Source organism: Gymnogyps californianus, chromosome 2, assembly GCF_018139145.2.
Source record: "Gymnogyps californianus isolate 813 chromosome 2, ASM1813914v2, whole genome shotgun sequence".
NCBI lineage: Eukaryota > Metazoa > Chordata > Aves > Accipitriformes > Cathartidae > Gymnogyps > Gymnogyps californianus.
Window position 1 is genome coordinate 24,654,106 of NC_059472.1, and position 22,065 is coordinate 24,676,170.

The 22,065-nt window shown below is 43.9% G+C and overlaps 1 protein-coding gene across 1 annotated transcript in view; it reads right to left on the reverse strand.

Annotated features, from left to right (window-relative positions):
- The window catches only part of LAPTM4B (lysosomal protein transmembrane 4 beta), a 59,880-nt gene extending 48,044 nt beyond the window's left edge, over positions 1 to 11,836 (reverse strand). The window contains exon 1 of the mRNA XM_050890859.1: positions 11,726 to 11,836. Coding sequence (XP_050746816.1) covers positions 11,726 to 11,821 — 96 coding nt within the window. The 5' untranslated portion in view covers positions 11,822 to 11,836. The remainder of the gene's footprint in view (positions 1 to 11,725) is intronic.
- Between the last annotated feature and the right edge of the window lie 10,229 nt (positions 11,837 to 22,065).

The following is a 22,065-nucleotide window of genomic DNA, read 5'->3' on the forward strand; positions in this document are numbered from 1 at the left end:
AAATACTAAAAGAATTGTCAGGAGTTACAATGGCTTAATTTTTCCCTGCCTTCCTCCAGCTTACAGTCAAGAGTTGAAATAAAATTGCTCTGATAAAGGAGTTTAGAAGAGGAAATATTAAGCTTACTTTAACTCAATACACTGCATTAAAAATACACCGATGTTTCTATTGAAGTCCACAGGGTCCCCTCTACAAATATTCTACTACAGTTCTCCCAAGACTTCCTAATGGATTGAAGGGAGATCCTTATATTTATATGAAAAATTGAGGAAACCCCCCTACCTTTATTTGTATTGAGGGTTCAATTTATAACTGAATCCATGCATGTAACGGTCTGGATGCTGTCTGTGTGGTGAAAGATGTACTTATACTTTTAATTCTGGGTCTGTTTTCAGCCTCACTGAACTCAAGAGAGATCCACTTAAGCACATTCCTTAAATCTCTGCACTGGTGGAGAACTATCTTACCGCCTGTGCTCCCTGTCGAGGGCCCTTTACAGATCCAGAGAGCTGGTTTAATGACAGTGAACACCCCAGTAATACATAGGTATAAAAACCCAATACTTTTAGATAAGGGGAGAAAAATAGAAAACTACAAAGATAAACTTTGTTTTTATGATATAGAAAATAATGAAAAAATAGATTTAATGAAAACACAGTAATTCTGGGCTAACTCTCTGATTTTCTATAATCCGTATTAGTGAGTTATAATACTATGATTGATATAGGCAGCTAGTTACCAAAAACATCACTGTAGTTTACTCTATAGTCCCATACCTGACACAGTATGAGCTACCAGATGAAAGAGGAGGTGATGTTTCTGAACAAAAATAGTTGTGACTGAGCAGCAAATAATGGCAAATTTCTCTGAGGACTTTGAACAGTGAGCCATTTTGGGGTGTTGCTCACCAAGGCTCCTAAACCTTGGCCAGGTTTTGAACTGGCACGCACAATTCTAGCATATTTTTAATACCCCACAAAACTGGCAGAGTTTAGTTTGTTGCCCTCTACAGAGATATTATTGAAGCAAATCACCAGGGACATTAATTTTACTAGTAAGAAATCCTAAATGTTTTTAATAAAACTGAAGAAAGTCTCAAGCAAAACCCCTATACCCTCTATCTCCCTTCAAAAAACTCAGGTAAGTTTTTGACTCTAGGTGCTCATTCTCTATAGAAACTATAGAAACAACCCCCAGTCTTAAACTATTTTTGCTCCTTGAAACTAAACTAACACAAGAAGAATATTTTATAGTACTTGGATATTTGAAGTCAGTATTACTATTAGAAAAAGTAAGAATGTATGGAAAATGTATAGTTAAGCTAACTCAATATCCTTAATTCTCCCCATCTACCTTTGCCTTCCAACTTGGCACGTTCTTTGCATTTTTCTTGCTTTTTTCTTTTAGCGTAGAAGATATAAATAAAAGCAAGAACACTTTTGTTCATCAAGAAGACACAAGAACCCTACAAAAGGAAAAAAAAATCAAGTTCAGGGTTTAACTCAATAGTTCAGGGTAGTTTGCACTATCTGGGGCGCCTTTCCCAAACTTCTCTGTTAGCATTGATGATGAGTTAAGGTTTACGATCTATTACCCCATATAGGCAGATTTTTCTATCTGTCCTCTCTCTCCCTGTTAGGCAAAGTATATTTTTTTCCTGAATTCTGATTAAAGAGGAAACAAGGAGGCAATTTTAGCAATAAAGGTTTTACAGCTGTCTGACTGCTGCGGAGAGCAAGCAAACAATGTGAGAAGGAATGAGGTGTCCCCCCTGTGTGCCCAAGTTTCTTTACAGATCTCATGGTAACGATTCAGTTGCCTTCCCCACCAGGGCAGATAGGACCCAGGAGCTACATCTGAGCACACCTCAGTCAGTGGCTTGAACTCCTAGGAAAGGAGGAGCAGGAGAACCCTGGCTCTCTCTTTTTTCTGCTGTGTAAGCCTTCTGCCTCACACTAATGAAAATATTTCAACTCTCCAGTGCTGGGGGACAAGCTGCAGATGTGTTAGTGATGCATAAATTAATGAATGGTCCAAGGAAGGAAATCTAGCCACACTTAGTTATCTTTTCACCCAATGAAACATTACAGTCTGAAGGGAAAGAGAAAGATGACCACGTAAAGTTGGGTTAAAACGGAATCCTTCCCCCATTTCACCAGTGAAACTCACTATCAGACATTATTACTGAAGCCAAAAGGTTGGAGGAATACAGAAAAGGATGAGCTGTTCATTCAGGAAATGCAAGTGCTTAGTCATATTACAAAGCGTCTTAAAAACAAAATATAAGCCTTCCTGCTTCAGGTTATTGTCCAACCTTAAAATAATAGGAGAATAAAAGAAAACGTTGTCCCTGCACAAGTTGTTCTTTCTTACTTCCCTGTGTGGTTTCTCAAAGCACATGTTTCTGGCTGCTACCTGAAATACTGCACTGGAATAGGGAAAGCATTAGTCAGATCAGAAGTAACAATTAAGTTTTTATGTACTTTAATCTGGAGAAGACAGGGTAGAGTCTGCAAATCTTGTTGCTTATTCTTCCATATTACTCAGGAGAAGTCAAAGAATGATCCAGGCAGGCTCAGACTAGCATATTACCGAGTGCATATTATAGGGAGCATATAATAGAAAGCTGCATAAAATATTTTAATCAGACTTTATATATAATTTCAGCTTTGATTATTATAATGACACTAAGCATTGAACTTTAAAGGCTATGCTGATTAAATTGATATAGGAAGTCCAGCATAATTTATCAGCACTCTTCTATACAAATGACTCAACTACTGCCTACTGCCAGCCTTTTAACAGTCCTAAAACCCAAACCACAAGAGGTCTGTTATTAATGAAATATGGTAATGACTAAATTTATAAAAAAAAATAAATTAGATGGACAGACTGTGCAGGATGCACACTAGAGATTTCTGCCTCCCTAGACATAGAGCTTAATTTGTTACATACTTAATCTTAGTCTTTTCATGGTTTAAGGAAATAGGATATTTGTATGCAAATTTACCAGTGAATTCTTGTTACTTTTACACTGTATTTAAAGAAAGTTGAGCCTGTATCTGAGCAAAGTCCTGAAAATGATTGCTGAGATCTTCTGCCCAGCCCTGGGGAAATATATTCATATATCCATGTTCAAGTTATAATGTTGCCAGACTAACTCACAACTTCTACTAAAGCACATCTTGGTTCAGGATGCTGTGGAGAGCTAGTGAAGAATTGGTATGCATTAAAACCTTATTGGAAAAAAAGTTGTTTAACTGGTCAGTTGGGATTTGTTTGGTTTCTGCATTTGTCCTTGACTTCCAAAAATGGATTTTTGAGTCTTGCAGGTGCCTGTGAAAGGTTGAGGGCAGACTTGCTAAAGTGTCGCTGTTGATGTGAGTTGTGGCAGCTCCCATGGCTCTGAACCTTAGTGCGGACTCGTGACAGAGGATGGGCCAGTCAATGCAGCTGTAACTGAGTACCTGGGCTGGATTGCCCAAGGCAGCTGGCCCTGGTCAGCAGCTAGTGTGTCTTACTCACACCAGGCCATGACACTCTCTGTGCTCAGACTCACATCTAGCCTCTTTGGACATGTGTTACTGCACTCGTGAGAGATGTGTGCCCCAACTTTTGACAGCAAGCCACATATGCCCACTTAATTAAAAAAACCCCACCAAAACACACCAAACCTTTGATCAATTATTCTTATGTAGTCACCACAGGCAATATCCACAGAAGTCATGCAAGGGAACAGGGCTGTCAGTAGTAAACAGCATCCTTGCATCACTCTGCAACCCAAGGCAGGGATTTAGTTATGCAAGGAAGAAGCGGGCACACCAGAGAGGATGGTAGAGCACAGATAATTACTGAAATAGTAAACAACATGATCACATGTATCCGATCTGTCCGGGCATAGCTGTTTCACAGTTGGGAAATGCACCTCTGCAAGGTGAAAATCTCCCACAAACCTGTGTTTCTGCCAAAAGCATTTGTCCTGTCTAAGTAGCTTAATATAACTCCTGAAAGAACAAGACCTTGCTCAGCACAAGCCAGCAATGAAATGAGAAACAACCACAGCACTTTAAAAAGCTCTTCTAAGGCAGAGGACTAGGATGACGGTCGTCAGAGCTGACTGCAGACATCCGAAAGAGAGCTGACCCACAGGAGGTGGAGGAACAGTGCGCTAGGCTCAAGTCCAGATTATTTCTTCAGTGATGCCTTCCTGGCAGATTTGCTACCTCAGATCGCCCAGGAGCACTCTCTTGCACCTTCAGCAACAAGTGTGGTTTTTCTCTTCCTATTCGGCTGTTTGGAGATATGGGGCTTTAAACCTCCAGCCCAGCTGCAGAACAGCACAGAAGCTCCCGTGCACATTTTCAAGCCTCGGCCACTTTAAACTTCCAGAGTTTTACAGGCAAAGGATGAGCCTCACAATAAAACCAGAGAAAAAGAAAGCAATCAAGGAAATTAATTCCTGGCTATTTTGCAACATCCGTTCCATATGTCCAGGAATATATAAGACTAATTGCATTTTCACTGACGTCAGTCTAATCAACGATCAGTTTACGAAGCTTAATGTGTTCTCCTCTGGCTCACTAGGAGATACATATTAACCTTCAACAGAACTTCTTGATTAATGTAATACCTCCTCTCCTTTCTATAAATACATTCATGATTTTTGTATAAAAAACAAGTGTAATTATAGCATACTGGACTCTTAATGGGTTTCTTTCCTTTAACAAGCATTTATGGAAACTTTGCTCCCCTTACAACCAACCATCTGTTTTCTCACTGGAGGGAGACAACCGTTCGTTATAATTCCAGTGAATTTTTATCCAACTGAAGGCCTTACTAAGAAAAAAAAGGGTATTTTACAAAGGTTTCCATTTTCTGAATTGATAACTGTGTTGATTAGAAGAGACAACTATGTCATTATCCTGGACAACTGAAGCAGATTATCAGCTATCATTGCAATGATTCATACACTCTGTGAAAAATCGTAGTGTGGTATTTGGGGATATAAGAAAAATTGCATACGTAAGGGGATTAGAGCTTAAAGACATTTTCAGAAATCCTTGTGTTATGTTACAGACTAATAAACAGTTCGGTAAATGCATGGACTGTCCAAAAGATGCTTACAAGAAATTTTATCCCTCCAATGACTTAAAAAGTTTTTAAAACAAAAACATTAATAAATACACTGATGTATGACAGAGTCTGGGGAGGACTGACAAAATGCTGTTTCTGCTCCTCTCTGCAACAAAGCAAACACACAAGCCTGGCTATTTTCACTCAGAACAGAAAGCACAGGTAACTTGGGATACGGTGTACCAATGAATCTGTCCTTTTTTCAGATAATCTTTCTGGCCTGTTCATGGATTGATTCTGACACCCAGAGGTGAGTGATTAGGGTCTTTGCAAGCTGTCTTATTGAATGTGCGATTTAAATTCCTCCCATACGGTACTTTATTTTGTAATTTAACTGAAGAGGACCTGAAGCATGAATTGGAGAAAGGAGGTGGGATAAGGTCCTGCACTGCAGAAACCAACCTAGGTTTGTGCATGGTGAGGAGGAGTTCTTTAAGGAGTTCTCCAGAAGCCATTCTTGAAGCAATTAACTGTTATGTTATTTAAGACTGTCTCTCTAGATAAGTTACAATCAGAATGTAGTTATAGAGAAGGTCCTTCAGACAAGATATATTTTGTTCACGCTAATGATCAGTGCTGGTCTTTATTCTTTGCTCTATCATGTCTAAAATGCATACATAAGTTTTCAGTTTCTTATGAAAATACCATGCAGGCCCTAAGCAGATATTTGTGTGCAGGATCAGTCATTTATTTCCCACTGGTCTTGAAGAAAATAATGAAATTGATGCGATTCAACATGTCTATGTCAATTATGTCAATCATACAGGGAAGCCTTTGCAAGTAGGATTAATATTTTTCTTTATTCATAATGAATTCCAAGTTTTCTCTCCACTCTCCTCAAGAGCAAGCACATGTACAGGAAGTCTCCAATGAGTTACTTGGGAATGTTACAAGATCTCAGCTTTCATTTTATGAGAGGAAGTACAGACAATAGAAAAACTAATGATAATTTTATAGACATGGCACTTGGGATATAAATATTTAGTCACTGCAGCCACTTCCACTACAAGAATTGGGAATCTCAAGTCATTTCAGATTCTATCACGACCCCTTCACCTGCCAGTGGAGAAATCTCACCTGCTGCTGACACTACATCTCCTACCAAGGGATGGGAATTAGCCGTGTCATTGGCACCACTCAGCTCTTCCCCCTGAATATACTGCCCAGGTCTGGGCCATGGAGGGGCAATCACCTGGTGAAGCCACAGCGAGCCCCATTTTGCAAGACTTCTTTCCCCAGTGCCACCAGTATTGGACTGTTAGTGGAGGTGGTAAAGGCAGCGTTGCCTGCAGGATAACCTGACCCAACACCCCAGCTATATCACACCGGCATGACACGGGAAGCGACACCCCTGGCTAATATGAAGGAACAGAGCCTTCAATGAGCTAGCTGATGTACTATGACCATTCATACCGAGATAAAGTTGGAGAACCTTTATTCTTAGCCCATTTCATTCCATATAAAAGCAAAGAAAGCTAATTTTCTAAGTAAAACACAAGGCCTCATACTTGTATTCATGCAAATTCCCACAACCTGGCACTGGAATAATGAAGTTTCCAGTTCCCTGTAACATCAGGCTTTCTAATGGTGCAATTGCCCCCTTTTCACAACTTCAGTTCTTCTTTCAGTTTTCAAAATGTCCTGATTCTCACAGGTTTGAAAATAATTAATAACTTCATGTTTTCTTAGAATTTCTTTATTTTCCCTGAAAGGGCCTTTCCACCTTGTTCAAAGGACCCCCGCTTACAACTCCTTGCTGATGTGAGCGGTCTCAGACAGTGTAAAGGTTGCAGGAGTGGGGACAGAGCAGCTTGGAAGGACCCCAGCGTAGGTATATTTTGTTTACATGAGCAGTCAGTGCTGATCTCTATTGCCTGCCAAGTAAGCCAAGATTTCAGTAATCTTCTAACTGGTATTTAAGCACATTGCCATACATGCTGTTTTGCATGGGGCTTGGAAAAGACAAGGAAGTAAGTGTGGCCCAGTCGCAAAATATGTACCTTGGTTCTCTTTTTGACGTCAGGTCAGATGCACTCTACTGATCTCAGCAGGGTGTCCAACCTGTAAAGCAGTGAGGCCATAGCAAGCAGTGCTTTTCTTTTGCTTTGCAATATAAAGAGGCCACTACCAGTACATTTTGTCAGCCGTTAGGATTCAATCCTTTTATTAAAAAACGACCGGGATGCAGACAGAAATTCTGCACGCTTTCAACTGTGTGTTCAGAAAAACCCAGAACTGAAATGTCACGGCTAGCAGTTGATGCTGAGCTTTCCGCAAATAGCAGCTCAAACGTTGAAGCCACCCTGGCTAAAAACTTCGGCTCGCCCTATTTATGTTCTTAGCGCACGTCCTTCAGCAGCAGCAGCCGCCCAACTCGGTAACTCGCGGTTATAAAAGGTTCTCAGCCTTGCATCAGTTTTTATTTTTAGCCCCTCTCTGCCGGGGCCCCGGGGAGCGGGGAGGGAGGCGGCGCTGAGCCGCGGACAGCTCCGGCGAGGCTGGACAGCTCCCGCCCGCTCCTCCGGCGGCGGCCCCGGCTCCCGGGGCTCCCGGGGCTCCCGGGGGACCGTGGGCAGGAGCAGCCCGTGTCCAGGGCACTGCTGCAGCGAGGCGGGTAGCCGGCGGTACTGGGCACACGGAGCTCAAAAATGAAAGCTTCTCCTTTTAACGTGTTTTTTCTGAACCGATGCCGTCGAGTTTCGCCTTCTCCCCACCCAAGTCAATGGGAAATAATTCCTGTTGTCCCAGACAGTGCTGGTGGAGCCGCGGGGTGTTCATAAACCCCACTGCCATGTGTCGGGAGAGTGGGAAATCCTTCCGTGACACTGTCAGCGCATCTGATGTTGTTCCTTCTTTGTGTTTCAGATAAAGAAAGGGGAGTCCATTTACTCAGGAAGAAGACATGCTGTGTTTCTAAATGCTGTTACTGACGGGGATGTTATTCTGACTCACCAGTACTGACTGGGTCACTTGGAACTGACAAAAAGGCCGGCTTTCCCCTGGACTCCGGCACCCGGGGGAGATCAGAACTGAAGTTGGCTCATTTCAGCGGTGTCACTGCCTTTAACAGCATGCTGATACAACTGTCTGGAACAAAACTAAGCTGCTGGAAGTGACTTTCTCATCTTCCTTAATTTTTTTTTTTCCAAAATTTAACACTTGTAAGACTTTTGTGCCCAAAAATATTTCTGCATTATTACTTGTGACCTCTGATTTCATGTTACAATACAGAGAAATGTAAAGTCCATGCCAGTGGGATAAGAAACAAAGATTAATAACCAGCTGAACCAAACTGGTCCTCAGGTTTTGAAATAAATATTATCCCCCAACCAGCCATATTACTGCCATTTTAATCTTCACCGTAATGTTTGGATTCGACATTGCAGCACCCCCTCTTAAGCTTTTTTTCCAAAGGCAGCACGCTAGTTCCTGAAGTGCAGGCTGTTCTGCAACCCAGTTAGATATTCTTTTCAGGAAATTTCCTCTGGCTGCTCCACCCTTTACCAGTTACTTTTTACACTGAAGTACCTCAGTGCTCTGTGATAGTATGCGTATTGTATTATGTATACTATATTGCAATATCATGCAATGCTGTATTATATTATATTATAGTATTCTAGATGCAGTGCCTATGGCTCTACCGGGAAGAAACTACTGAAACACAATAGCTATAGAAACATTAACATTCAGAGATTCATTATGTTCTAAAATAGAGCAAAGTTAAATATTTATTTCCCAGCTATTTATACTTCATGAGACCATTGTAAGTGTCTGTGGCTGCTGGGCATGTGTTGGAAATGCACACAGCATTCTTTCCCCTTACCTATGTGGGAAAGTGCTCTCATCATGCAGCCCTGATGACTCCACCTGCACTCAGCTCCCCACTGTCTCCATTATTTGTAGGATCCCAAACATCCAATTAAAACATTAACACTAAAGAGCTAAAACATCATACCAGAGAAATGCACTATTTTTTCCACATTTACTCAGACATGAAATTCTGTCTGCTGAAATTATACTAACTCAAAACTGGTTCAACATGTGAAAATGTTATTTTAAAAGCCTGCCAAAACTTTTTTTTCCTCTTTCAGAAGCCTCTACTACTGAATCATTGCATTCATAGTCATAGAATTAATAAAACTTATACTTCACAGGTAGTGAGATATGAAAAAGCAACAAGAAAACTATTCATTCTCTAGGGGGATGTTTTTTCCTCAAGTAATTTCCTGTAAAGCATAATGGCAAACAATATACAGAATACATGCTGGCATGGCAAAAAATCAAAGGGGTTTTTGTCGGAACATTATTTGAGGTAATGCTCATAGCTCATCTGTGGTTTGGAGTAATGCAACCCTCCAAAATCCATGCAGAGAAAAAATTTGCCACCAGGACAGCATCTGTTTTTATGTAAACCCTCAATAGCACATGGTATCAAATCATAATTGTTCTTCTGAGATAAAACAATATTTTTGTGTATGACTTCGTAAACCAGACCTTTCAACCAGGGTAGCTATTTACTCAAGGAGCTACTCCTTCTTCACTTATTGCTTCCTAACTTTGTAAGCTAGCAAAAAGGTTTACCTTTTATTATCAACATGCATCTAAATTTCTATTCTTAATAGTTAACCTTAAAAATCTATATATTTGCAATAGAGGGGAAAGCGCAGAAAGAAATGTGCACCTCAACATGTTATGAGTTACTGTCAGTTTGAAGTCATTCAGAAATCAGCCCTGAAAAATTTATGAAAGCAAAAGAAGCAAAGTAGGAAGAGGTGAAAATTAGGAAATACTTGCTAGTTAGAAAAGAAAATTTAAAAACAGATTTTGCAGAAAAATACTATGTGAAATTGGGGCACTGGTATTTAAATGTTAGTAACACAATAGGTAACAAGGTCTAAAAAGCTGTCAGGCTTTTCTTTGTATCTAATGCCAGCTGACGCACTTACTTCCCTCTTCCTCAAATATCTTTAGGTCGACTGAACAGCTAAAATATCTGTATCCCTGTCTTTGTGGAGCCAATGTGAAAAGGCTTCATTCAGCTCAAGGCAGAAAGAAATAACAAGCATCCTGGAAGAAATGTTCAAAAGCTTTCAGGTCATATTAAAACTTATTGAAACTTCACTGCAGCCAGGCAAAGAGGGGCGTCTTTTTCAATACTGTCAGTATTCCAGATATCACAGGCTGTGGATATTGCATTTAACTACATTTTATTAAACCAGGAGCAAGAAATAGTTCAACTAATGCACCATTTTCTCAGTGGTGAAATATGTATTTTATAGGACATAGAGCATTTTATATGATTTCTAGGACATAAATGTCAACTTAGTCTTTTTATTACGCTGATTGAATTTATTTAATGAGCTGTCCTACAATGGAGGCCAGTCCTGCATTTTTCATTTGCTTCTGAAGGGAATTTCAGCAGTTAGCAAATAAGCCTGGGTCTAATCTGCTTCCGTCTGCAATCATTTGAAAAATGATGCTTGGCAAACAGCTCTGCGTGGCCTTGGCATCAGACGGAGACTGATTTCTCACACCAAGGGACAGGGAAGACTGAGCAGGCTGAGAAGTGCATCTACATAACCCGAAGTGACGAACCAGCTCTTTTTATTGTCGTGACATGTTTGCAAGCCCTGAGACTATGGCAGGGACGGCTCTGGGAAAGCCGCTTTTCCTGCATTGCTAGCCAAAGGATTGAGAAAAGATTGTCAAAGACAGGAGAGGAACTGAGGGCTTAATGCGCCTCCTCCTCACTGAATCTTTCCCCGGGTGTCGAACAACCTCTGGGACTGATGATAACCCATTAAAGCTGTGCCTCGAGGGTCAATTCCTCACTCACATCCTATAACCCTGATGGAGAAAAGAAGTCTTTCTAGTACCTGATAGCAGCTGCCTGAAAGGTTTCAGCTCTCTGCCAGGCAGACCAAGATACTACTGACAATTATCTGACAAACAAGGAACAGCAGTGATGAGAACACCCGATTTCTTCATGAAGCAGCAACCAGAGATGATAAAACAAGATTTTTTGTGCAGTGTGGTCAGGGTCCAGGCAGCCTCGCTGGAGCTAATGCACCAGCAGGGCCTCAGTGCTGCAGTCAACCCTGGCCTGAGAAACACCGCTCTGAAGTTTGGGGGAGCCGGGGGATCCAAACAGGGATCTTCACTCATCACATTTTCATCCCCCAAACAGCTTTTTGCTTGAGACCCTGGTGAGCCTGACGGTGCTCTGTATCTCCCGCTCCCACTCCCCTGACCCTTAAACAGACACATGCTTCATTTCCCAATTTAGGCAGAGTCTAAATACCAGCCTCTGCCTCGCCGGGGGCTAACCCGTGGGTTAGCAGCAGGGAAGCGCTTGAGCTCGCTGAGCATTACGCTGCTAATAATAACATGACTCCTCGGAAGGTTATCTCCAAAAAACGCCTGGGCTGCGAGGGGCAGCCTCAGCTGCTGCTATGGGCATCCCCAGCTGCTGCTATGGGCATCCCCCTCCGCGGAGCAGCAGCTAAGGCTGCCCCTGCAGCCGGTGCCGAGCGACCGGGGCGGGGGACACCCCCGGGGGGGGGGACACGGGGACAGCCGGGGAGCGCTTACCAGGTACCAGACGCCGAGGATGATGGTGCCGGTGCGGACATGGCAGCAGAGGCAGCAGCTGTTGGAGTAAAAGCGCGCCCAGGGCGAGCTCAGCATCTCCGCGCCTCCTTCGGGCTCCGCGCCGCTCCGCGCCTCTCGCCGCGCCGCTCCGTGGAGGCGGGACCGGGGCCGGGGCCGGGGCGGGCGGGGCTGGGGCTGGGGCTGGGGCCGCCCCTCCCGGCGGGCGGGACCGAGAGCGGAGGGACCCGGCCCAGACGGCGGCGGGCGGGGGTGAAGTCCCCGCCGGTTCCCCGGGTGGCACCTGCGCCTCTGCAGAGCGCGGCGCCGCCTTCAACCCCCGCCATGCCCGCAGTAGGCGCTAAGACCGACCGACCAACTGAAAAAAAAAAACCCAGAGCACTGGAGCCATCACGCCAAAGCACGGAAGGATTTTAAAACACGAAGATGAGGGAATTCAGTGGGTTGACAGCCTGGCCTGCGCGTCCCCAGCATGTTAGGGAGGGTGGAAAAGTGCCATTCTCCTGGTGGTCCTACCCACCCCTTCTCAGGCACGGCTGCGCCTGGAATTAGTGCGATGAGAGCGAACCCGTGATGGTGCTTCCTTAGCAAAGCTCGTAGCTCGTCTAGCAATTCTTGACTGGCACACCAGTAGAAATAAAACTCCATTTCACTATAAAGAAAGATAATATCAGAGGATACCATGGAATGCTTTGGATTTGCCCCAAATTCTGAAGCCATGAGCATTTATTTTCTTTCACGGTGCCCTCCTAATCCACTCCCAAAGTTGCCGCTATTAAGGAGGCTGGAATTGCTTCGTGTATCTGATACAGAAGTTAACATTAACCTCGTTGTCACTACCTGTAGTTAATGCCCTGATGGTGGTGGGGGAAGCAGCATTAGGAGGAAGGACCCGGTGCTGCGTATTCAAGCACTGATGCAGGTAGAAGCTAAACTTCCTACCAAGCAGCTGACTTCTTCATATTTTATTATTTGAGACTTGTATCATTCTCTAGAGGAAATAATGAAGAATATTCTACCAGGAGGTCTGTATGCTTAGCCTAACCCTAAGAATAATTTATTTACTGCCATCTGTCTTGGCTCCCTACCAAATCCCACAATTTATCATCAAAATATAACATTGAAAAGTATTCAAATGTTTCCCTATATGGTTGCTTTGGGGCTCTTCTTTATTTCATACATACATCTGCACAGAACAGGAACTCCAAGATAAAAGCTAACCTGGCACGGAGGAACATTTCTAACTATGCCTTATCCGTACTTGTAAAGCCACTATAGTAAATTAAATTAAAAATACTTTAACTAGGACCTTTACATAACCTCTGTTCTTAGCTTGTCCTTCTAAAACTTCCAGGGTTTGGGGGGGTTTTGTGTGCATAAAGAGAAAAGCCACTTGGCACTGAATTTATAATTTTGACTAGATTATATGCATAAGCCAAATATTTTATTTTCAAGATTCATATTCAAAAATGACACTAAAATTCTAGTAAAATGAAACATCCATATTGACAAAACAAATATTGGAGAGACCAAAGGAAAATCCCAAACAATATGGTCTGGACTATCTCACTGGTAACCTTGAGAGACCTTGTGCTTTAATAGCAGAAAGTAAGCAAGTTAGAGACTAAACCCTTGTATGTACACCTTGTAAGTGTACGTGGAAGGTAAGAGCATCTGCTTCATGAAGGTTATCTGACCAAGGACCTGACCTTTTCAAAGCAAAGGGGATAATAAGTAAAGGGGAATGCGATAAACAAGGACACACAGATGCAAATCTGGTGGACAAGGGACAACGGAGACAATGCCAAAGACTAAAAGTCTCCGGTTACTGATTGATGGGCCATTGAAGAGCTCCAGGCACAGCTTTGGAGAGGGTCACCTGGACTTTGTAACTGATAAAAAGGGGCAAACAAGAGGAACATGAGGATTTGGGATATTTGAGGGGGACCCTGCAAAACTTAGGAAGGAATGATTAGGGGAAGGGGATTGAGAACTAGCAAAGTGGGGATCAGACAGAAAGGGGTGTAAAAGGGGTCGGTTGTGTGTAAAGTACACTTGTCTGACTGAGCCTTGTGCCCGAACACCCTCTCTTCTTATAAAACCTTTCTTAACTGTCTCTCTGTATACGCTCACTCTCCACACGGCGTGTGCGGAGGCTGCAAGGAGTAAGTGCCAGCTACTGGGGGGATCAGTGTGAGTGAGGCGAGCGAGGGCTCAGCGCCGGCAGCGGGATTGGGACCATGGGTCACAGCCTGTGTGCCTGGGGCTGGCTGCTGGGGGGTGAGAGCCTGTATCTGCCTCAGGGTGTGTGTGTTTTATTTGCTTGCAAATGTCAAGCTGGACCAGCTGGTCTGTACTTAGGTCTTCTGCGAGTCCTACATGCAGGAGGCACAGCTGAAGGCAGTACCTTGTCTGTGGCCGTCTGCGCAGCCGTCCCTGTTGGTGTCCTGTGCCTGCAAACGGGAAAGCAGCAGCCCCATCCATCAGCCTGGGATGGGCACAACAAGCCGGTCTCCAGCAGCCAGGCAGGAGGAACCCCAGGCCCTGGAGCTGCTGGAGGCAGTAGCTGCTTATAATATGCCCCAGCACAGCTCTCATCTCTGTAAGGAGAAATTAACTGCAGGTCTTCTTTTGCTTATGGTTTCCCATCAATGGTTTTAATCTGGATATCCTCAGAAGAAAAAGGAAGGAAGAATGAGAAGGTGAACACTAATTACTTCAGAGCAGTTTCCTGCATAATTATTAATTTCCCTTCAAAAAGCCTGATGGGAAAGATCAGGAAACATCAGGCTTTGTATCACACTCCTGATTTATAACCAACTGTATTGGATTTGCATGGCAAGATTTTGGTAGCTGGGGGGCTACAGGGGTGGCATCTGTGAGAAGCTGCTACAAGCTTCCCCTATGTCCGATAAAGTTAATGCCAGCAGATTCCAAGACGGACCTGCCACTGGCCAAGGCTGAGCCCATCAGCGACACTGGTAGCACCTCTGGGATAACATATTTAAGAAGGGGAAAAAAACAGCTGTGCAACTGCAGCCTAAGAAAGGAGTGAGAAGATGTGAGAGGAACAACTCCGCAGACACCAAGGTCAGTGAGGAAGGAGGGGGAGGAGGTGCTCCAGGCGCCAGAGCAGAGATTCCCCTGCAGCCCGTGGTGAAGACCATGGTGAGGCAGGCTGTCCCCCTGCAGCCCATGGAGGTCCACGGTGGAGCAGATCTCCACCTTCAGCCTATGGAGGACCCCACGCCAGAGCAGGTGGATGCTGGAAGGAGGCTGTGACCCTGTGGGAAGCCCGCACTGGAGCAGGCTCCTGACAGGACCTGTGGACCCGTGGAGAGAGGAGCCCACGCTGAAGCAGGTTTGCTGGCAGGACTTGTGACCCTGGGGGGGACCCATGCTGGAGCAGTCTGTTCCTGAAGGACTGCACCCCGTGGAAGGGACCCATGCTGGAGCAGTTCGTGAAGAACTGTAACCTGTGGGAAGGACCCGTGTTGGAGAAGTTCATGGAGGACTGTGTCCTGTGGGAGGGACTCCACACTGGAGCAGGGGAAGAGTGTGAGGAGTCCTCCCCCCAAGGAGGAAGGAGCGGCAGAGACGTGTGATGAACTGACCACAACCCCCATTCCCTGTCCCCCTGTGCAACTGGTGGGGAGGAGGTAGAGAAAATCGGGAGTGAAGTTGAGCCTGGGAAGAAGGGAGGGGTGGGGGGAAGGTGTTTTAAGATTTGGTTTTATTTCTCATTACTCTACTCTGATTTTCACTGGTAATAAATTAAATTAATTTTCCTGAGTTGAGTCTGTTTTGCTCTTGATGGTAATTGGTGAGTGATGTCCCTGTCCTTATCTCGACCCACGAGCCTTTCGTTATATTTTCTCTCCCCTGTCCAGCTGAGGAGGAGGAGTGATAGAGTGGCTTTGGTGGGTGCCTGGCGTCCAGCCAGGGCCAACCCACCACACCAACTCTCAAAGTCCAGAGAAGTATAAATCACAGGCAGAGTTTAGAGAAATGATGAAGTCCTATCTGCTCCTTTCTATTTTTATTTCTGTGGCATACTATGTACTTTGCAGATGGAAGACCTAGTCCCTGCCTTGCAGCAATTATAGTCTTCAGCTTTCATCAGCAATTGACTGCTTAGGCACAAGTGCTGCTGTGGACTTGCATGGAGCCCCACCGGCTCTGGGGAGACCCACCCACTGATCCCAGCTCACTCCCCTCGCTACCGGCTGTGGAGGCAAAGACATAGCCGCAAACTGAATTAAAACAAAAAGATGCAAGGGGCAGTAAAAGTGGGGGTGGTCACAACACAGATTACAGCATGAGGTCACTGGGCTCCAATGCACACCAATCCTTTTTTCTTGCAGGCAAATGGATTTTGAGAAGACACTTTGGCTGCTGCAAGTTGAGCGTGTAGCTTTTTCTGCAAAACCTCATCCAGAAGAGCATTTGCTTTCCTGCCTTGGCTCTGAGCAAGCTGTTTGCAAGGAGGGCTGGCTGGTGGGACACAGGCACCCAGCGGCAGTTTCTGTCGGAGGCAGTCGCTGGCACCACGTTGGTCTCCTCCTTCCAGGCCTGACCACCAACACACGCAGCCCCCTGCTGCAGTGAGCCCCTCTGCTAACAGCGATGCCGAACGGCCTTCTGCAGCCACCGCTTAGCAGAAGGAAACCCACTTACTGGTACTGTTACACAAACCCTTAATGGCCTTAGAAGTATGCTGTCGAGTGTGTATCAAGAGAGAAATTCAACAGAAATGAAGTGTTCACAAATATACAAAACTCGGTGTTTGCTAATTTGTTTCGGAGCCCGAAAGTTACAGATCCATAACCACAGCCTCCGTAGTTCAAGCCTCTGTGCCATTCACTTTGCCTTATAAAACAAGAAACGACGAAAAACACTTCTTACAGAGATGGCTGTGAATCCACCATATCTGATCTTACACCCAGAATGGTGGAAGATCATTTAAGATGCAACAGGGACAACTTCTGAACTGGATGACACCTGAGTTTTGTCAAGGTTCCTAGAGGTACAAGATACGCTCCGGATTATCATCTTTATACATCAAAACTTGAACAGGACCAGTATCGCTGACTTGCTCAGAAAGTGATATAAACTCAAGTGAATCAACAGCCTACTCACAAGCACTTGTTTTAGTTGTGCTGAAAAAATAGATAATCTTTCCAGTGGGATCCATGATATGGTAAGAAAATTTTCCAAGGGAACATTTGGTTCTGAAATTAGACACTGCAAAGGGTCAAAACCTGACACACCCTTGCTCAGCCACAGGTTGGCGTGTAGGCTGTAGGACGTATCCAGAAGGGAAATGCAGACTCACGGCTCCCGCCTGCCCCTCCTTACCACAGCAGAGCTGTAAATCACTAAACTCATTTCGCACAGCCACTTGTTCCCGCAGAACACCCCGAGAGCTACGCTAGCCAGCTGGGGAAGGAGCCAACCCAACTTCGGTTCATTGCCAATTCTTCTCTATGCTACAAGCTGTTAAAAAAATCCAGTATATTCTGTGTCCTGCTTCTGCTCTGTACTCCCCCATGTGTCCCCGTGATTTTCTTACTCCAGGGGACAACGTCTCCCTCCTGCCAGAGGATGCTCTGATCCATTTGGCATTTTCTTGTGCTTTCTAGTGCTCACTAAAATTGGTTACTGGTACTCCTCTTCCCAACCTTTTTAATACCTATCTGAACAACATCGCTTGAAGAAGACAGGTGGCTTGGAAGCTGTCTATCACTCCCACCTTCTGTCCGTACTCGCAGTCCACAGAGATGGTGGAGCATAGTTCAATTGGCCTTGAATAATTCAATTATGCTGTTGCCCAGCATTGCCTACAGCACATACACAAAAGGGCAGCTCAAGGGAATCACATCTTCTGCTTGTAGGATTAGCCACGTGCTCCAGAGTGAGCGAAGAAGTTGTTAATTGTTTTGTATCTGGCCAGGTTAAGATAAGAAAAGGTTTAAACATTGTCCAGAAATCAAGGTCTACGTATTGTCCTTGGGCACAGGGCGGTAACAACACTGGGAAATTGACTGTGATTGTAGTAAAGAGTCATTTTAAGAGTCCAAGTTGTTGTTCGGCTTGCTTCAGAGCCTGTGTTTCAGGATGGCTGCAAATGATTCAAGTATTCAGGGCTACAGAAATATTTAATGCAATGAAGTTTAAAAAACACCCATGCTTTCTAAAAAAAGTAACCCTCCAAGAAACGTCTGACACTATCTCTCTGCCATAAAGACTGGCCAACATGCAATAAAATAGGACTGCTGCCACAATTCAAAATGGGTTCAAGAGGTCATTCTCTCTCCTGGTTTGCACAAAAAAGATCAGAGTCAGAACAGTATTTTTCTCCAGCATGTTACAACTCAGAATACATCTTAGAAGCCTATAAGAGAGCCATCATAATGACACAGCTTGGTGTGCAACCGCTTGCACAGAGTTAGTCAAATTCTCATGTTTCAGTACGAAACAATGGACAACAAATTATTTTCTTTTTTTTTTTCTTTCTTTTTAAGTTCTCTTTTGACCTTTAAAAAATTGTTGAGAGAAATGCCTGGACCTTTTTAGTCACTTCTGGGATATTTTGTCATGATTTGCCTTATAGAAGATAGTGATTCTAATTTCTTAGACAACTGATACACTTACACATTTTCTTTCATGATGGTAAACTGCATTTGCAACTCTAGCTCCCTTGGGCCACAACTTCATAATTCTGTTTTAAAGTTGCTGATTTTAAAAAGCATATCATTAAAATATTTTGATATGTTGCCCTCGTAAATAAGAAAAGCCAAAAGCTCAAATGTTCTCCAAGAAAAAGCTCGCCTTACTGCCTCCTTCCTTTTCCCCTTTTCTGACTTGAAAGCCTCTTAGTTTTGCTGTGAAGATACAGGACTCACAAGAAGGCTGGTGAGCTCTGGAGTACACTGAGATCCAGCTCTTTCTTTTTTCTTTTGGCCTTCCCATTCATGCTAGCCTCACAGGTTAATTTTAACATTTTGGATGAGAAGAAACCATTAGCTGAGCTCTGACCTTTCATCTGTGCAAGTCTTCAGCTCATAGTGTCAGATCTCTAAAAGACCTTCCACCCCACTCTGCCATGGCCTCTCCCTCGTCTTTCTGTAAGTCCCAGCCTGTAGGGTGAGAGCATGGATAGTTTTCAGCCTTTCTTGATACTTTTTTCAAGGTCATCCACACTATGGGATTTTCTGTATTATTCTTGGCCATGCTGCTAATGGAGTTGTTCCTCCTGCATGCTCCCATGGTCTGATATGTATAGATCCCACCTTGATCAACAGGATGTCCCATCAGATCACCAGGTGATAGCCCACGGGCATTTGTAATTGTGTCTAGCTGTCCGGGCTTTTGGGCCATGGCATTAGTGTTCACCACCGTTTCAGGGTCCCTTACCTGTAAGGGGACCTCCAGCAGTCAAAGCAATTGCAACTCCTTCCCAGCCCCTTCACTGGGGCATCTCATTTGTGGGGTTGGCAGAGTTGGACCATTGCTCCATGTTTCCCTCCATCAGCAGACCCCAAAGCCCTCCTCCCTTGTGCAGGGCAGTATTTAGAAGTGGTGTAGGTAGGCCCCAGACTCCCCCAAGCTCTGTTTTTCAAGCCACCACCCATTAGCTGTCCATCAGCCCAGCTCCCCCGTGTTACCAAGGGGTCTCAGTCCCTCCAGAGCCACACCGGGAGCACACGGCAAGCCCCGCGCTGCCCATGGCAGCACAGCACACTGATCTCCTGGGGTTTCACAGCAGCACCAGAGATTTAGGGTTGGTGCATAACTGCCTCCTTTGGCCATTCCTTCCTTCTTATGCATGTTCCTCAGCCCCGTGTAGGTCACCCGCTCAACTTACTGGGTAGTTTCTAATAAAAGCACACAGGGGTACCAGGGAAAGCAATACACAAGGGCTTCCCCTGAAGCAACTATTTAAAATAAAACTGAAGGGTACTAATTAGCCAGCCAGCCACCACACCGGAGTGTTTGTAGATAGCAGGTCCTGCAGTCACTAACCACCAGAAACCCTGGCTGTGGCTCATAATGGAGGTCTTCTCCCTTGGGGTTAGACAGGAACTATCACAAGTCTCAGCTGCTGCCTAGTGACATTGCTAAACTAGAAGACACAGCGCGTCTGAAAATTTCAAGTGTCTCGTAGCTCTGTCTGGCTCTGGTGTTTGTCAGGGGGAGACACATATATGTTTGTTCCTTCTTAAACACCCAAACACAGAAGGTATAGACCAAAGAAATTCATGCAGCAGAAGCAAACCTTACTGTGGTGGTACACAAGAATTATTTTGTAACAGAGGCAGGTTGGACTGATCTAGATACTGATTAAAAGAAGAATAAAGGTACAACAAGTTTACCAATTTTGAGCATTTGGATTACTCACTAGAATCATTTTTGGTTAGTAATAATTTGCAAGTTCAGTGGGAATTTTAAAAGTGCTAATGCAAGTTTGACTGAAGATAACTGATGTTAGCAAAAATGCTTACAAGATGAATACATGAAAGTAAAGTATATAAAGTCAAACAGAGTCTGAAAAGTACATCTAAAGATGGAGTACGATGAGTTAAAAGCATGTTTATTCTTTGAAACTTTCTACCCTGCAGCGTTTCTATACCACTAACCAGTACCTTAGTAATAAATAAAGGACATCTATTCTCTCTCCTTTTGCCTTGGGAAGTCTGTGAATTTCTGTAATAACTTTAGCCCTCCCAGCTAAACAGAGCTGGTGAACCTTGTCCCCAGCTTACGTCCAGAGGGATGGAAGAGCTTTGACTTTTCCCCTCTGCTGGCTCAGTGTGCCTGAAGACACTGAGAAGTGGAGACACCACCACTAATCTTGGCACCTTGGTTCCAACCCTTACCAATCAAATTGGTAAGCGCAGGTGTCTTGTATCCAACTCAAACTCATCATCTCTTCCTCCATCAGGCTAATGAGCCCTTTAGCACCTCATATCCTAGTAATTTCTACTCTACAACAAAGTCTTCTCCAAGTCTTTTTGATAAATTAATTCTCTACTCATCAGACACTGCCTCCAGGCCTTGAAATATGCTTACTGCTTCTCTCACTAGTGTGGGGATCTAGCCAGTTTTGTAAAAGCCTTTAAAACTGCAGGCATCAGACATGACAGTATTTATTTAATCAATGAACACAGTATTCAGTATTGGGATTGTATTCCCCATTCCTCTTTACTACTTAGATTCAAACATCCCGGAATTTACACTTGACCTTTTACTACAGCAACCCAGTGGAAGGTCATGCGTGGAGTTTTTTTGGCCTGAATGCTTATGCTGGAGGCAGTATTAAACCGACTGGTACAGATGGGTACATTTCATCCATAGTCTGTAGCCAATTATAGAACATGAAATACAGCAGATGAGGATGAGATGGAGCTGTTGGATAAAGAGGTTGTTGTGTTGCCAGCAGTGTCTTACTGCTTGCCAGATTGCTTGAGCAAAGGAAATCTCGGTGACAGTTTTTAATGCTGTGTTGAATTTGTGGTCAGAGAGGTCACAGGTCTTTGATTGATAGGAGAGGCAGACCTTCTAAGAAAAGCTAATATACATCAAATAGTATTTACTTCCTTTTAGTTCCATTAGTTAGATTAGTTAATGTTTAATTTATGGATTTGAGTATGGCTCAACACCGGGAATGTTGCCAGATTTTATTCCCTTTTTCATTATGCGATTATGGGTTTTTCCTTTTTTTTTTAAAGCTCATTTTTTTTTTTTTTAATGTAGAAGGATGTAGATATTCCCCCCAGTTTTGCTCATCAAACATGTTCTGTTTACATAGTTGTTTGGATTTTGTTTTACTTATATTTAGTAGAAGTCATGATCATTTTGTCTTTTATTAACAATCTCAGTCCAGTGATAAATCATTTTCTTCCACGCTATTGAGAACCAACACTGATTTTTAAGTACAGTCAAGAGGAATTAAAACACCACATCTTCCATAATTCTAATTTATTACCGGCTGTAAGTTACACAGCAAACACTTCCCAGCTTCGTCTTTTTAGATGCGAGTCAGGTTTCAAGCAGTAACGCACCACTTTACTTGGGAACCTGCTTAGATTTTCCCCTGGTCCATTTTGGTCTTTAGCACATTAAGCACCACAAACCTGAGCTGTGAGTCATCACCAACTTTAAAGCAAGTGAATAGCATCATCATTACTTTGAGTATCTATGGAGTTATTCCTCTTTTCCTGCTCTTTTCCAAGTTTGCTGGACTCTTGCGCAAACTCCGGGCATGCCATCCAGTTCTTCTCACCGGTGTTCACTGCAGGCAGAGGTTCGCCACGGAGCTT